This window comes from Oreochromis aureus, linkage group 4 (genome assembly GCF_013358895.1).
Source record: "Oreochromis aureus strain Israel breed Guangdong linkage group 4, ZZ_aureus, whole genome shotgun sequence".
Taxonomy (NCBI): Eukaryota; Metazoa; Chordata; class Actinopteri; order Cichliformes; family Cichlidae; genus Oreochromis; species Oreochromis aureus.
The window spans coordinates 27,103,635-27,121,695 of NC_052945.1; the positions used below are offsets into that span (position 1 = coordinate 27,103,635).

At 37.9% G+C, this 18,061-nt stretch overlaps 1 protein-coding gene across 1 annotated transcript; it reads right to left on the bottom strand.

Moving 5' to 3' along the window:
* Positions 1-3,344: 3,344 nt before the first annotated feature.
* On the bottom strand, positions 3,345-16,504 carry LOC116311749 (interferon-induced very large GTPase 1-like). The gene is made up of 7 exons (XM_039611651.1): positions 16,466-16,504; positions 15,161-15,252; positions 14,409-14,963; positions 13,410-13,441; positions 10,874-10,982; positions 9,393-9,427; positions 3,345-9,301 (listed from the first exon to the last, which is right to left on the bottom strand). The coding sequence occupies exons 2-7, from the start codon at positions 15,234-15,236 to the stop codon at positions 4,523-4,525; spliced, it is 5,586 nt and encodes a 1,861-aa protein (XP_039467585.1). The 5' UTR covers positions 15,237-15,252; positions 16,466-16,504; the 3' UTR covers positions 3,345-4,522.
* Positions 16,505-18,061: the final 1,557 nt, after the last annotated feature.

The following is an 18,061-nucleotide window of genomic DNA, read 5'->3' on the forward strand; positions in this document are numbered from 1 at the left end:
TCCTTTGCTCATTATCACCAAAAGCTCATTTCCATCAAACTTGTAGGATCAACCAATCACGGCTTTTGAAATGATGACTCATACCTAGCAACGGGGTCAACCACACCTCCTCACTAAGATGGGATTTTCCATCCATTCCTTGCTCAGAGTTCACTGAAAATGTTCTGGAATCACTTCTAAGCTAAAAGTCCTGGCAAGGAATTTTTAGGTTAAGTTAGGAGCTCTCTGAGAGGATTCTCAGAATCTTTAGGGATACGGGCCCAGAGTTAGATCTCAGACTCTACAGATCTCAGTTGGCATATTAAGTGTTGATGTTCATGACAGTTCAATTAAAAAAAAGAAAAAAAAAAGATTAAACATGTAGCGTGCTTGGAATGGTGGTCAGTGAAAACCTCTTCTACATGGCAACACAGCTTAAGTTTGTAAAGTTTGATGTAAATAAACCACAAGACTTTTAGAACAATTTGAATTAGACAGAAAAGACCAAAGATTTTGTGCCGTAATGCACAACACAGGATCGCATTTGGTGAAAACCAAACAAGCACATCAGCTCAAACACCTCACACCAACTGTCAAGTATGGTGGTGAAGGTTGTGATGATTTAGACTTGCCACAGGACCTGGGCACCTTGCAGTTTTTGAGTCACTTTATAATTCTGATCATTTAACAGTACATGTCCATATAGTTATATATATGTATAAAAACACATCTCCTACTTGTGAGACTTCAGAGATGTAAACATCACAGCAGATGCCTTTGTGTCAAAGTAACTGAGAATAAAACTGAAGAATATGAAGGAGATTTTCCTGGCCTGGCTTTTTATAGCAGATAACCTTAAAAATATTCTGCAGTAGAACAAAAACTGAAGAAAACCATGACTCAACAAATGACCATTACCTGATGCTGCTGAAGTGAAGCACAGCGTCTTTTTTATTAGAATCCGTTTACCTGCTCTCATTTGCCATTTTAGCTGAGCTTTCACCTGAGATTTTGGCATTTCTGGCAAAATACACTTATATATATTTAAAAATCCATTGAGGATTTAATTAATTGATTTCACATTATTTAAACTAAGATTTGGATCGGAAAATCGATTGTTTTTTTTAAATTCACCCCTATATATTAGGTAGAAAGTGAATTTGTCATCCTCAAATTGATGTGTTAGAAGCAGGAAAAATGTGTAATAGTAAGGATTTGAGTAAGTTTGACAAGGAACAAATTGTGATGGGTAGACGACTGAGTCACAGCATCTCTAAAACTACGGCTCTTTTGGCGCGTCCCTGGTCTGCATTTGTCAGTATCTATCAAAGAACAGGAATGGAAGAGGGTGGCCTGGTCTCATCAATCAGGTTCTCGTTTACATCACCTGGAGGACCGGTGAGTTTGAAATTGCTTAACTGGGGAACACCCGGTACCAGGATGCACTATTGGAAGAAGGCAAGCTGGCGGAGGCAGTGTGATGCTTTGGGAAATTTTCTGCTGGGAAGCTTTAGATCCTGCCATCCATGCAGACTTTACTTTGACATGTACCGCCTACCTAAGCACTGTTATGGATCATGAACATCCTTTCATGGAAACAGTACTCCCTGATGGCTTTGGCCTCTTTCATCACAATAATGTGCCCTGCCACAAAACAGGATTGATCGAACAGCCAATTTAGGCTCAAAAAGATCAGCAGTTTACCCTAGAAAGGCTTTGAATGAAGACAACCTGGTGGAGGAGGAGGTCAGGGAATTATGGGCATATTTGACCCAGGTGACCTCCAGGTGGAACAGAACAACACTAATAAACGGTAAAATACTTTTGTTAAACTAAAAACCCATTGTTCATTCATTCTCAAGTCTTCTTCTAAAAATGTATCTCTCAGCAACTTGAGCTGAAGAATGTGGATCTGAGAGCTTGAGATGAGTAGAAAATAAAAGGGGATATTTTGAAGGATGCAGAGAGATCCATTGTAAACATAGTTATTGTTCATTCCTTGCTCATATCCCTCAACCTCTGGATGTGTTTGGCCGACTTTTAAGTTTTCTAGTTTGTGTTATCTGGTTTATTCTTAACACTATCAAGCAAAGCTAGAAGCTAGCATAGCGTCAGGTTATATTTTTAAGCAGTTTAAAAATATATATTTAAATGAAAAGACTAAATTTCTTTTCCTTCTTTAAAAAAAGGGAACATTTTTTATAATTTAATGGGCTAATTCTGACAAATTGTACACTTTAGCATCAATCATCCTCTGCTGAGCATCCCCTGAACCATGAAAAAACCCTCCCTGAGCCTGGTTCTGCTGGAAGTTTCTTCCTGTTAAAAGAGAGTTTTTCCTCCCCAAAGTGCTTGCTCATAGGGGGTCTGTTTTTTTTTTTTTCTGTATGTATTATTGCAGGGTCTACTTTACAATATAAAGCACCTTGAGGCGACTGTTGTTGTGATTTGGCACTGCATAAATAAAACTGAATTGAATCAAGAAGCATCAGTGGGAATAAAAAAAGGAAAAAAACAAAAACAAAAACAAATTTGTCATGAAAATTGTGAAGAAACAGGGCACCTATAACTAGTAATGTGTTTTTATAACTTTTACTTTACAGCATAAATTCATTCATTAGGGCGGTGCAGTATGTGAGTAATGGGTTATAGTGATAACCATTTATTATCTTTGAAGGGTTGCAGCCTAATCTGTATCAGTAAAGCTGTGCGAGAGAACGAGTCCAATCAAATATATCATATATCAGTCAAATCAATAAAGCCATCTATCATTGGAATCATGTTGAATTATGTTGTGGAAGTTTTAAATAAAACCTGCATGATTTGCAGCATGAGCATGATTTGAAGTGAGTATAATAACATATTGCAATATGGAGAGACTCTGGTCAAACACCTAAGCAGTCTCTGAAAATGGGCGCGGTTGCTCATGTCTTATATGCCTTAACCAAACTCAGAGACAAAGAAAATTCCTCAACACATCAGGTGAGTCTATACCTTCAGCTCAGCTCATCCTTGAAACCCTTCTCTTCAAAGAGAGAGAATTACGACCTTGTTTTCTGCTTAGCCGTCACCTAGAGATTTACATCCCTGATAAGCAGAAGGAGCCCCACTATCTGCTTAATGTCTCCAATGAACTTACAATGGCCCCACTGTGTATAATTGATAGAGCATAAGGCCCATTTGTGGTCCACATGCAAACAACTGGTGACAATGTGATTCTACAGTTAGGGTTAAAATATGTGATCAATACATCAGAAAAGAAATCTTCCACCACAATTATCATCTGTGACTAAGATCATGTATTAATAGTTATAGGTAAACTGTGATAGCTTTGTACATACTGGATAAAAGACACAGACGATCAGTGACTTGAAGAATAGAACATCATCTCTGTTTATTGTCAGTCTGATAATTACATTGCAGTTATAGCCAAAGAAAAATTTCCAAACCTTTTGCCAAAACATGTCATTAAAGGTATGCTTTCCAACAAATATTGTAATATTCTGTATGTATGGTGCTACACATGACCTTGAATCAGACCAGCAGTTAAGAAAATGGATAGATGCTGCACACATAGATCACTGGCTGTGGGGTCAGTCTGGCAGATGCTGAGGCACTTCAGTTTTTCTCAGTGCACATTTATTACGGATGAACCACCAGGTAAATAATCTCAATTTCAGTGTAATGTTCGGCTATGTTAACTTGAGAGAAAATATTTCCATTGTGTAGTGATCTACACATTTGTTTGACAAGCAAAAGTGTTGTTGGTTCATTTCCAGCTACAGGCCCTTTCACAAGGAAAGGCATCTGGCTTAAACCTCAACCAAAATCAAGCATGAGGAGCTATTTTGTGCGGTGAACCCTTGTTAGACAGGAGCAGCAGAAAAATAGCTTTAATGTATCAGAAGCATATAATATCTCTCTGTTCATGTTATCAAATTTTTAAATCACGCCCATTTAAAATTCAAATAATAAAACATTGAAGGATATAGATAATATAGGATTTTCAGTACTGAAACACTCAAGATAATATTGGTGTGATTTCAAATTAGATAAGCCGGTTAGCAAACTAATATAACTTCCATACCGTATCAAAAAAATAGGGTATGAAGAACACTATTCATGCACTCTGCATGAGCTAAACTTTAAATTTTCAGATATGATTAAATACAATTTTAAACCATCCTTACATACAATAATTTCATCAGTGGACTTTGTGTTTTTCTTCAAAATAAATAAAAACATTCTTCTGCTTTTCCTATATGAGACAGATTTCCTAATCACAAACTTTGTTGATGACACAGTGATTTAATATTAACATTGACATATTTCTCACTGCATTCTTAAAATGATTATTGTTCGTATATTCTCGCCTGTGTGTTTATGTCTGTGAAGTGTTTTCTGTTTACCAGTTTAATCACTTATTGATTCTTCACATTAAATGTTTAAATCAGTAATATATGTAATCGTTATCTATTTTGCGAATAATCAACTGAGACCAGCTGTTGTGATTTTCAGCAGAGTTGAAAATGTGCTGGCTCACTCAGCGTGTACTGTACATTTCATCCAGACTTTGAATAGCCTCTTTTTTTGTGAATTCTGTCCATTTAGGGGGAATCTCACCAAGTCCTGTGAAACTTAAACCATAGTGCTCTTCTAGCCTCTTCTTAAATTTGCACACAAACCATATCCAGTACTTCGATGTATACTCATCAGGAGTAATGCTCCAGTTAGCAAACCTTGGCCCAGCTTTTCTGTACTCTTTATAAAGAAAAAGCTCCTTTGAAACTCCATCTGGGTAAAATTTTCCATCACTTGCAACTTCTGTTGTGCAGAACTTAACACACATTTCCTTAGTGTTTCTGTAGTGCACACCATTGACTGCTTGAGATCGATGAAAGGGGCAACTGTGATCAATTTTGTTCTCAATCACATGATCTTTCATAGTGTTGGTACAAACAGCTGAACAGAACGGGCAGGTTTCCCAGCAGCAGTCACACAGCTGATCAATGAGAATTTGATCAGGTCTCACTCTGAATTCCTTCATCTTATCCAAGGAAAGCTGATTCATCTCCTCTGTGATGGATATAAGACCTTTCTCAATCTCTTCTTTAAGAAAGTCAAAATTGTTTATGTCCCTGAAGTTTTGACAAGAGATGGCACCAAGGGTCAGTTTAACTTTAAGGAAACTGGAAAACTCCTTAACCCACATGTAAATGTCTCCGTTCTGTGTTTTGACTTTATTTGTTGCATCAAATAAAGCTTGACTGACAAGTTTGTTGATGTCATCCACATTTTTCCTGAGTATATCCAATGCTGCATCTTTTGATTCTCTGGACATGTATGTGTTTACTCTCTCTTTGATAAAAGCCTCGACTTGCTTCCTCGGATTTCGGATGTAGGTGATGAAAGCTTCAAAGTCCTCTTTCTCTGCAAGTGACTTCAACAAATGTTTCTCTAAGTTCAGTCTGTTCTCACTGAATGCTGGGTAGCTGCACTTCATCTCTCCAGCGAGATCAATGGCAGTCTTGTTACAAACAGCCTCGACAATGGAAACCTTCAGTTTTTCACGGATCATTTCTCCAAACACAACAGCAGATGAGTTTCCTTTGCAGAAGCTTCTAAAAATGTTGTAGTATTGTGTTTTCTTGCTTTCCAAGTAAGTGCGTGCATCATTTTTCACTGTGAATTTTTTGTGAGACTCTGAAAGCCAACTACTTGCATGGTCAAATACATACAGTAAGAGATCAACTGTGAACTCCTTCTTGAAAGCATACTTCTTGTTTTTTTCAAACTCTGTCACTGTCCGCTGAACATTTTGGGCCACTTCTTGTAAGTAAGTTGGACTGTAGCCTCTTGTTGCTACAGGTTTCTTCATAATTTCATGAAGAGACTGGTTTTCAACATTGGTTATTAGTGATATGATCAGTCCCTGGTCCCCATGCTCAAGAAGTCCTTTAAAGTGACATTTTAGTTTTTCAGTTTTATCTCCAATAAATGCATACATTTGACTGGCAAACCCCTGATCTCTTGTGTTTTGGTGCTTGCGAAGGACTACGTATTCAGTGTAATCACCCACCTGGGATATTGTTTTGTATTTGCTACTGTTTTGAGAGTCAATTATAAGACCCCATTCGAAACCAAGGATATGAAGGATATTTGCTTGGTCATCTTCAAGATTGATGTCCTTAATGGGTTGCATATTTGTAGTTAATTCTCTCACCAAGTCACTCCAAACACCATCGAACTGTTTTTGAAGTTCCTCTTCATCTTTTGCTTTGTCTTTTAACTGATGAGCGAGCTCTTTGCTCTTTTGTAGCAGCTTGTCCTCAAAGTCTGTCTTCTTATCATCCAGCTTTTTACACGCTTTCTTCTGCTGAATAACTTCATCCAGTTTTCGTTCCACTCCTCTCACCAGTTCCTCTTGGAACTCCTTTATTTTATTTTCAAATTGGCCTCTCCACTGAACCAACATTTCTTTGTCTTTGTCATCCTCAAAGTACTTTGACATATCTTTCTTGATTTTTTCAGATGTTTCGCTCATTTCTTTAAAAATATAACTACGCTCAATTTTGTCAATGTCTCCATTTTCAATTTTGTTGTGAAGCTGGTTTTCAATAGTCAGCATGTTGCTCCTCAGGGCCCAGGTCCAGTTCCCATATTCAACCTCAAGTTTTCTGTAAACTGCGATTTCCAATGTGTTTTTGAAGCTGAAAACAAAGTGCTCATTCATCAGGGCTTTCCACAAGTCATGAATTTTGCTTTTGAAATGTGAGATAGTAATCCCTTTGGACTGTTTAGCCTTAGACAGGATGATGTTTTTCAGCTCTTGGACACTCTCACTGTAGCCTGGATTTGGAGGAGCCATCGGTGGACTTCCCTCCCATAACTGGGCAAAGTATTTCACATCTGTTTGCACATCAAAGGAAATGACATCACCAAAACACTCAGCATCACATGATTCCTCTTTAGCAGCTAGCTGAGCCATCTGGTCCAGTTTTTCTTGCAGGCGTCTTTTCCCATCCATGTTTTTCTCAGCAGCTGTGATATCTGTCACATTCTGGTGAACAAACACACAACTTGGAGAAAGTTTAACTTTCTTCATCCTCATGAAAGCCTGAACAACAATCTGCAGGACATCCTGCATCTCAGCTGGATTCTCACCAAAGATGTTGATCAGTGTCATGTTTCCCAGGCCAACAACAAATGTTGCTAATTCATTGTCATGATGACGAGTACTATTTCCTGCCAACTCAAGAGCACGAAGTCCTTCAGTGTCCACCACTAGAACATATTCAAACTTGAAGTCTTTCTTGATTTCCTCTGACACTTTGACCAGCTGCATGAAGGCACCTTTGGTGCATCTGCCTGCACTCACTGCAAACTTCAGTCCAAACATGGCATTCAGCATTGTTGATTTTCCACTGCTTTGTAGGCCCAAAACTGACAACACAAAAACTCTCTGGTCACCTAGTTTTTTAATCAGTTCCTTTATAAGCCTGGAGATCCATGTTAGAGGCACATGACCTGCATCACCATCCATCAGCTCCACTGGGTGTCCTGAAATCATCAGATCTGCAGCCAGTTCAGGGTATTTAGACCAGTCAGTGTGTCTACTCTCTGCTTGTACTGCTCTATGGGATTCATAGATCTGTCCCATTTCTCTGAAGATGTGCTCCAGGCCAAAGGTTGCAGACTGCAGTTTTTTGGAGATTTGTTCAAGCTCAGTTTGTTTGCTTGTTAACAAGGCAGATTTGTCGTGTTTCTTCTTCAGAGTCAAGACTTCAGTCCACTTTTCATCATAGCTTTGGAGAATTGAAGAGAGATCGTCTGTGGATAGGGCATCTATTAAGATCTGAGTCCATTTCAGGAAGTACTCCTTCTGTTTTGATGGCAAAGACAAGAGGCTTTCTGTGAATGACTTCATTAGTTCACTACATGAAGCTTTGCACTGATTTTGTCTTATTTGCATCAGCTGCTGTTGTTTCTCACTTTTTTCCTTCTCAGTGTTTCCTTTAAGGTGATACAGCTCTTTATTTATTCTGCACCACTCATGCCACAGATCACCTTGACAAGGTAGAAACGTAACTTTGATCTTTGAAATTTCCATCCCTTGAAGCATTTTAACTGTTTTCAATGCAGCTGATTTCCCTTTTTGACAGACTTCATCATCTTCATCCACTGTGACTCCAGAGACTTTAGCCAAGGACTCAAGCTGGAAGGATCTATGAGGTCCAGATAAAATCTTTCTGATAATTCCTTTCAGTCCTTCAGAAACGTCTGACTGGCTTCTGTCTTTCAGACCCATTTTGTATTTTCCATCTTTCACTTGAACTGCACCACGGTCATTATCAGCAATGAGAATAATGAGAGGGTTTGGTAACTTGTAAAGGTCTTGGATGACTGTAGTACTTTTCTGGCCTTTTTCCAGAGTTGGCACAAGAACAACAGTGACTGATGATTTTTCTGTCAGTATCTTACACTGTTCTTCAAATGACAGAGCATCACCATGAAGATTACAAAAGGCAATGCAGTCAGTGAAGGAGTCATTGGGTTTTCCAGCTGGACAGTACCAGGCAATCTCTGCCACACCATCCATCAGCAGGCGAGATTTGGTGCTACCTGGACAATTTCTATGGAAGAAGGTGCTGTGACGGTCATTGATCAAAGTGTTCATGAGCTGAGATTTTGACACTGGCAGTGAACCCAGGCGGAAGAATGACACCATGGGTGTCTCAGCTTTGCAGACTGGCATACTCTTCATGTTGACAACATTTGAATTATCTTTGATTTTAGTTTTCTTCCATGTTTTTGTTATTTGCCTGAATGTCCACAGAGGACATTCAATATCCTTTGTGATTGGGTCAGGGACAAGCAAAGGTAAGGCGTACTGACACTGGGATAGCTTTGTAACCAGGTTCTGCTTCAGAAAGTTATCTGAACAGTGAAATACTGCCATCTGAACATCCATTGGATGCACATGAGATTGTATTGAGTTATCAGAGTCTACACTGTCACTAAATAGATCATCAAAGTCTTCACTGTCAGACACTGGGACAGACTGTGAACAACTCACATCAGGATTGTCTTGTTTTACCTGAATATGTCTGGCTCTGTAGTCTAACATCATCAGCCTCTGAATAAATGTATGAGCTAGATCGTCTTCAGATGTGTCATGGCTCTGTTTCACAGGAGGGCCTAATTTAAGAAATTCTGCTGGTGACATTTTCTGTTGTTTGTGTTGAAGGTTAAGTCTTCTGAGCAGTGTTTCATTTTCTGCTTGTAATCGTTGACTGTTCCTCTCATCGGAAATATTCAAAGTCTGTAGTAAAAAAAAAAAGAAGAAATTTCTAACTGGCAGAAATTATAACATTTTATTGCTAACATCATACAAAATAGTATAAGTTTCTGACCTTATCCTTGTTTCCACTCACATCCTTGAAGGCACCTGCACAACAGATTTAATTATGACATGGAGAGCAAGAGATTAATTCACCATGGAAGTACTAACAGTACAAAGTTTGAAGACATCTACTCTTTTTTCTGTTTTTGTTTTTTCTTCTTAACGTGTTGTGACCATCAGTTATATTTGACCTCTTCTGAGCAGACTGCATGAATCAGGCTCCATGATGGAACTAAGAAACAAACTAATTGGCCCAAGAAACACATGGAAAAAAGAGCTGACAAGTGTAAGCAGCTCTAGTTTGTTAAAAGAAGATGACTGCACAATACTCAGAATTTATGACCAGATTGTGCAGTCGTGGGGTGTCTATGCATATGCTTATCAAACCCATCTGCTTTGCATTGTCTTTCTAATATTTGATGCTTTATAGCCAAACCGCCAGGGTATACCATTCAATGAAATCTCAAAATTTAAATCTTGAAGCATCATCAAGGTCTGATGTTCTGACCACTTTTGAGTCAGATGTGTTTAACCTGGAAGGAGCAGTGGATCAAAGTATTAAATATAATGACAATAATAAAGAATAGAACAACAATACTGTGGATGCTTAATCAGCATCCACACTAATAATTACATTTTCCGTTCCCACTAGGTGGCACTCTAACTATTGCTGATAACAAGCATATCAATCTATTTGGGGCGAGACCCTTATCATGTTTATGAATTTTAGTGCAGATTCGACAGAGCACAGAAAAGTTTTGTAATTCATGGTGAAACATCGAAATTCACCATGCTGCCAAGGTCCCACCCTTTCATGAAAATCACTGATTTTAAAAATAGCTTGCAGTTGCAATTCAGAAAATCCAGAAATCCTCTGGTATGTTTTTAAGGGGTACAAACCTCATAATATCAACTGCACGCAAACTATATTCAGTAAAAAAGATGGGATCCCAGTAGATACAGCTACTGGGATCTCGACCACTGGTTTCAGAAGTCCCATTTTGAAGGCGCAAGATGATTGTTTGCAAACTTGTTGCATTTCATTCGCAAAAACCTGGATGTGATATGAATGGGTGGGGATGACTATGAAACCACATGCTTTTCTAGTAATGAGTTGAGATTGACAAGTTGCCAAACCGTCAAGACAGAAAGCCATTTCCTACAGATCAATGAAACAGGAAGTCTATTTGCAACAACAGCAACTGCCATTAGAGGTCTTCAGCTAGAAAATGGTTTAAGGCACTTTCAAAATGGCTTCATTTTTCTGACCTCAAAACTACATGAATCTTTTATAGTGGCTATGATACAAACTCTGGGGTCAGAAGAGGGCAACGACTAGAATAACATCCAACTCTACACTGTTGCCTCATTCTGATACAGCAAGAGCTGTAAGTTCTACCATTTGGAAAAAAACCAAACAAGTTAAAGAAAAAAACAAAACAAACCTTTGAATTAGTAAGCATGTAATGTAATTCTTCAATAAGATGTTACCTTTCTCCTCAGTTTCAGCTGATACAGTCTTGTGTCCACCTTCTCCCCCTGCGCTGCCATCATTCTGCTGGGAGTGTTCAGCAACACCAGGTCCATTCAATGACTCCCACTATGAAAAGGATTATTTTAAACAACTTATTCATTCTTCATTAGTCCAACAGTTGGACAATTCACATTATTACAGCACCAGAGTGGACAGAAAAAAAATAGATCCAGCATATGTAGTGGTGGAAAACCAGAGTAAGAAGGTTATTGTGATTGATGTAGCAATGCCAAGTAATAGCAACATCAGAAGAAAGGATGTGAGAAGGTCAACAAAAACCAAGGGCTAAGAAAGGAGCTGGAGCAGATGTGGACGGTGAAGGTAAGAGTGGTCTCTGTGGTAATCTGAGCACTCAGGGCAGTGACTCCCTGTGTGAGTCACTCCAGCAGATCCCAGGAATTACATGTAAGATCTCTGTGCAGAAGAGCACAGTTCTAGGAACAGCTAAGATACTGTGCAGGACCCTTAAACTGCCAGAGGGCTCAAGCTTGACACAAGCTTTTCTGGACAGAGACTTCAGATGTTGTTCCTGGGATCCGCTGGAGCCACTTGGGGGGGGGGTTCACTGTCCCAATATACATACATAAAATCATGCATTTATCAGCAAACTGGAATGATTCACAGTGAACTTGTTGGATGTTTATTAGCAGCAGCAGATGAGCTACACTGAAAAAAAGAGAATGGCCATCTCTTGGATTTATGTAAGCATCTTGCGTGTATTCAACACAAATGCCTCATGCTTTAAAGTTAAGTGTAACTATATAGTGTAGAAACTACATGATATGCAGAGAGGCTAGATTAAATTGTTCATATCATGTTCGAGTGAAGTAAGTCAATAATATAGCAATGTTAAATCTTGCAAAACTGCACGGGATTTCATCTCGTGCGCTTTGGATCGTGGTTTGAGGAAGGCATCCATCTCAGTCAAGTCGAGCAGCCGCCTTTACTTTTTTCGGTATACCGAAAAAAGTAAAATGTCCTTTGTTACATTTACAAAAGTCTTAACTTATAATTTGAACAAAATAATTTCATGTTTCTATGGTGAACATAATTAAATCATGTAGGATCTATAAGAAATTCAAAAACTTAATTTGTTCTTGTTTAGATGACATGATACAATCTAGTCAGAGTGGTTAGTTGCCTGGACTCATGAAATTCACAAGATCACATGAGATTTCAAACTGCAGTAAAATCACTGGAGTTGTAAGTGGCAGAGAACTACACACACCGTATGTATGCTATCGCTATTTATTGTGGTTTAACCTGTCATGGACAAAAATATACAGAAATCATAGCTTTCCTACTTCATTAAGCCTGGATTGGTGGCATGGTGGATAGTGCTGTTGCCTCACAGCAAGAAGATCCTAGGTTCAAATCCACACTCTCGCTAGTTTGCACTGGGTTCTCTCTGGGTATTCTGGTTTCCTCCCACAGTTAAAAGTTGGGTTAGGTTAATTGGTGATTCCAAATTGCCTGTGAATGCAAATGGTTGTTTGTTTGTATGTGATAGACTGGTAAACTGTCCAGGGTGTATCCTGCCTCTTAACCTTTCACTTCTGGGATATGCCCCAGCCCCTCTGCAACCTGGATAAAGATAGGATGGTAGTCATTGTAAATCCATTCACTTTTTATGTTAACCACACTCTAGACTTTGTTCAACATTATGTAATATAAAGACAACATGTAGGATTTAAGTGACCAAGTAGTGTAGTGGCAAATTTCTGTCCCAAGCTTTGAAAAAATAATTCTTCCACTTCTTAATGTGAGCTGTCCAGATTTATTTCTGACTCGTACATACAAACAAATGATGTCACGGTCAAAAAACTATTTGCTGCTGCAGCGCACATTTCCATTGCTGTCCTGGCTCATTCTAACCTGCTACCACATATGCACTGTAATGTTTTCTTACCTGACACAAATTAAACACGCAGCATATATTCTCTAACAACATATTATACAAAATCAAACATGTAACATAATAACTGAAACAGTATCAAAATATTTCTCTATAGATTGGCTCTAACAAGTAGTATTGGGGTAAAAGTTATTGAATAGTGTTGGAATAAAATTACAAAATTGTGAAGGATTAAAATATTCCAAGAGCTCAACTTACTTCATCTAAACATGTTTCAATCCCGTTTCATCAACAAAAAATGCACAGGTTTATTTAATATGAATAATTTGTGTTGATTTAACTAAGTTGTTTAAGTTTCTGCCAAAGCAAAACAATGGTGTGCAACCAATGTCCACTATAGAATTAAGTAAATCCAACATGCTCTTTTTTTAGTGTATGGGAAGACCCTCCATGTACATAAAAAAAATTAAGATCAACAGGACAGACAGCAACAACAGTATAGTAAAAATATGCAAAGTTCCAAATTTTATCTTTCAAAGCTGGAACTTTTCAGTTAGAAAAAATCTGAACTCAAAGGGCTTTAAAAAATTTTTTTATTGCTATACTGATCGTCAAGTACATGAAAAAAATAATCTTACCTTTAGATTGTCAGTCGGATTCTCCCTCTCTTCTGATGAAGGATCATGTAAGAAGAAAAAGATTGGACCAGGTCATAGCATAGTTTTATAACACAAGAGTCACCTACTATATATTCATTATATGTTGAAATTTTCTCGTCCAACCGACCCTTTAATTTATTTCCTTTTGCAATATTCATTAATTGTGTAAGTTATGTGATATTATTGCAGATATAGAGCACTTTGTGAAAAGACAAATCAAGTCTTTACAAAATATTTAAAAAATATTGGACCCAGACTTTTAGGTTTGGGGATATTTTGAGTTTTCTCTAGCTTTGGATTCTTAATCATATTTGTGTAGTGTTTGTATTATTATTTAGCTTTGTGTTATTTCTTAGTTGATGTGATGGTTTAGCTCCTGTCTTAGGCCTGGTCTCAGTGATAGTTATTTCATGTCTTATATTGACAGTCTCTTGTCTTATGTGCTTTAGGCTTATTTCTAATTACCCTGACTCCTTATTCTGTGATTAGTTTCTGTCTTGTCCTTCATTATTTTGTATGTGGTTTGTGATCAGCAGTGAAGCTGCTTTTTAATTTTATTCCCGTTTGAAGGAATAAAATTAAACAAAAAACAAAAACACAAAAACTATAATAATTTTTTTTAAAAAAAACACCTTTCATTTAGTAAGCATTGTGAGAATGTGGCAGACCACCAGGGGACTCCACTCACACCCAGCAAGAAGGAAAGTGGGAGGAATAATGTTTCTGGGTTCTAAGAGATGTTTTGCCACCTTGTGAAACCAGCTGAGTGAAGCTGAGATTAAAGTTGTAAAATGTGATAAGCTCCATACCACCACAAGAGGACAAATTCAGGATCAAGTGTTCATAAAATTAAAAATAAATACAGCATTCCCTCAAAAACCCAAATGCTACAAATATAATTACTAAACTTTTTTCAAAAATGTTCAAATCATCGCTTTAATATAATAATTATTCCAGTTATAAACATTAAAATCTCACCATGTCTGATCCCTTTTTCCTTGTCACACTTGCAGTCCGGGTGTTCTCTCTGCTCATCATGTTCACTGCAGCAATTGTTCTCAGAGACCATGACATCTATTTTTTTCAACAGATCTATTATGTCGTTGGCATCTGTCATGCATCTTGTACATGTGTGGAATCTTTTTTCATTAAAACCGCTGTGAGCTTTCAGGTCTGCCAGCGCACTTTCACATTTTTCACCTGGCTTATGAGTCACAACTGTCATTACATTAAGAAGAGATCTTTTCCCAAAAGCTCTTTCTAGCTGCTGAACTCTCGAGCTGTAATGGCTGTTATGCAGACCATATGGTAACAGTAATAGAAAGGCATGAATTTCCTGGTTTACTGGGATTTCTTCAATGGTTTCTAGACCAAGCATGTTAATGACAGAGATGTGTCGACCAAACAAATCATACAGTTTGGATGAAAACTGTTCCATGTTTCTTCTCTCTTCATGGTCAAGTAAGATGTTTTTTGGTCCAATCTCAATGGAGTTTGAGTCACCAATTAACAAAAGTGTGATCTTAGGCAGCTCTGAAACAAACACAAGAACATCAGTAGATTACACTACAGATTATAAAAACAGCATTGTTGAAGCTGTATAAAGCTTTTCTTAAACAAACAAACAAACAAACAAACAAAACAATACAAAAACAACTGAAGTTTAAACTATCAAATCAGTAGTATCATCAACATTTTTAACAAATGTTCTTTAAAAAAATTCTGATTACCTTTGTTCTTTGTCACAGAATTGGTTTCACTTTCTCCTCCCCCTCCAGCTGCTGTGTTATCATTGTTATCTTCCATCTTATTGTCTGTTCATCTTTACAGTCAAAGGAAAATACAGCAAAATGTAACATTAGTATTTGAAATAATAAGTACTACTTTTAAGTATACATGTAGTATAATTCTGTATGAAAAATTTCAGTTTAGGAGTTATTTCCTACTTTCATTGTCCTCAGGAATAGATTAACAGAATAGATTAACATGTGAGTCCGTTCTTCAACACCCGAGGGTGCCTAAATTATGTAGAAACATTGATGTGCACACAATTTAGTTCTCAAAGTCACTTTGCTCCTTTGTCCAACTTGTACAATGACAATGTTACTCTTAGTACTGCAGTCTAAGGAGCTTGGAAAGAAAAGCGTCTGGACTTCTTTAAGTTCGAGAAGCTTCTTCAGTTCAGAACTGAAGAAGCTTCTCGGATGAGAGGTGAAACGTCTTCAAGCAACTTAAAGAAGTCCAGACGTTTTTCTTTCCAAATTCCTTATACTATGATGACCTGGATGACTGAGAACCTTCACAGACATACTCTTACTGTTGCACTTTGCAAACAGTGCTTACACACTTGTCTCACAGCCAGCTACATTTAGAGACCCGAGACATTAATGCTCCAGGTTAGAGAAGAACAATTACTTTTAATGAAAACCAGTTTGCAGTTTGTTGCCCTCTTTTATCATATGATTGATGAGTTTTTCTTTCAGTGTTGCACTTTGTTGATAGTCCCTTATCCTTTTTATTACCACCTATTACTGACATATAAATAACTACAAGCATTATCTCTGTAAAACCCAATAGCATTAAAGAAAATGGACAATTGTAAGAGAATTTGTAAATTACACAAATAAATAAACACACATAAATAAATACATTATATTAAACAACTCATTCTAAATGTGAGAGCATACTGTGTGTGCGTGTGTGTGTGTGTGTGCGTGTGTGTGTGTGTGTGTGTGTGTGTGTGTGTGTGTGTGTGTGTGTGTTCAACCTACAGAGGAAATGTCACAACATGAAGCACTGAGATTGTTTAGAAAGGTTATTGTTTCCATTGTAAACTTTTATATCGAACATGAGTTGGATGCCAGGCCAAGCTTCTGAACATTTGTGTCATTTACCTCCTCTCTTCTACTGATCCCTTTTATAAAAGCACAGTGTCACCCTTTTTGGGTTCGGTAGCCTTCAGAGTCACCAGAGAACAAAATTTGCCAATATTTAAGACTGAATTCAAAACAACATATCATGATATGTAAACCTACCTTTTACTGTGTGCTTCCTCAGCTCAGCCTGCTCTGCATAGATGTTGCAGTCTTATCAGAAATGTTCGCAGTGCTCCCCAGTTATATATAGTGAGACCCCCACAAACCCCTCCCACAACATAGTGAAAGTGAAAGTAAGAAAGTGTTTCCCAGAAGTCCTGTGATTTCCAGGAAAGCAATTAGGCTTAGTGGCCACATTACCCCAAACCTTTTAAACACTGCTGTCAGGTGTTAGTGTGGTATCTGCAGCAGTGTTCTTGTACCTTTAGTTAATGAGTACTGAAGGTCAGAATAGCTCAACAAGTACTTGATTTAGTGATTACTATTAATGTCCACATTTTTTTAGTTTTTTAAAATCTGATATTGGATCTACATATAATATTTTTGCCATATTGTGAAACATCTTACAAAACAAAGAAGAGTTATACAATAGCTGATTTCCAGTGAGTTCATTGTGCCATACAATGATAAACCAGCTAAAAATAGCACATACACACACCGGTTGCATGCACATTCACCCCCACTAGTTTATGCCCACTTACTGTGTTTCATTGTTCTTGTAACAGTGACAATAAAGACCTATTCTACTCTCATGTTTAAACAATACCTTATATGGGAAGGACCCATGAGGACACACAGCACACACACCTGCTTCCACAGTTTTGTGAGGTCATCTAGTTGACATAAGGCTTTTCCTACCCACTTACCCTAACCTTAACCATCAAATATGAGTGCCTAACCCCCTAAGCATAACCTAGCTGTAACCCTGACACTAAAACCACATTTTGAGCCTCAAAAATGCCTTCAACCTCATCAGGACAGGCATTTTGTCCCCAAGTGACTGTTGGTCCTCACAAGTATAGCAGCATGCAAATTTTCTGCCCTCTCAAAGACGTCTAAACATGGTACACACACACACATGCGCGATTGAGGTCAATCGCTGCTGCGAAGAGGACTCCAAAATCATGTCCAAAACACGAAATCGAAAAGATCCCGTTAAGTTACAAAGAGCAGAAGGTGGGAACACTCACCACTGCTGTGTCATAAAAAAAAATCAAATGATCAATTTTGATGTTTGAGGAGTTTATATCGATCAGTTGTTTACATCACTCAACACAAGCAGAACTGCATTACAAAATCAGAAGACACATCGTCTACATTCAGAAGCACATCTCTGTATAGTGACAGTTCTTATGATTTAAACAGGCAAATGTTCAGCATTCAAACTACAGGTGAACAATAGTCAAATATTTCCCCCGTTATGTCGATATCAGCTAGTCAAGAACACACCTACACAGCATGTCAACAAGCCGTGAGAAAAAGCCACAAAAAATAAATGAATCATTGCTGGTAAGGGTTTCTATACATTAGTATTTATGAATGATATGTTATGACTTACCTTCAAAATTACAGTGGTCCCTCGCTATAATGCAGTTCACCTTTCGCAGCTGCGCTGTTTTGCAGATTTTTTTTAGTGCAATTTTGCATGCTTTTTTTTTTTTCTACAGCACATTGTGTCCTGATCGGCTGCAGACCACTGTCGATCTCCTCCGTGCCGTCTCTCCTGTACAGTACAGAATCACTACATCGATTGTT

What these genes read in the sequence shown, in the direction of transcription:
- LOC116311749 (XM_039611651.1), bottom strand. Translation starts at nt 15,236, where the DNA reads ATGGAAGATAACAATGATAACACAGCAGCTGGAGGGGGAGGAGAAAGT. An exon ending in AGCTGAAACTGAGGAGAAAG is followed by an intron (nt 9,428 to 10,873) that starts GTAACATCTTAT and finishes TCTGTTGTGCAG; the next exon opens with GTGCCTTCAAGGATGTGAGT. An exon ending in TGAGTGGAAACAAGGATAAG is followed by an intron (nt 9,302 to 9,392) that starts GTCAGAAACTTA and finishes TTTTTACTACAG; the next exon opens with ACTTTGAATATTTCCGATGA.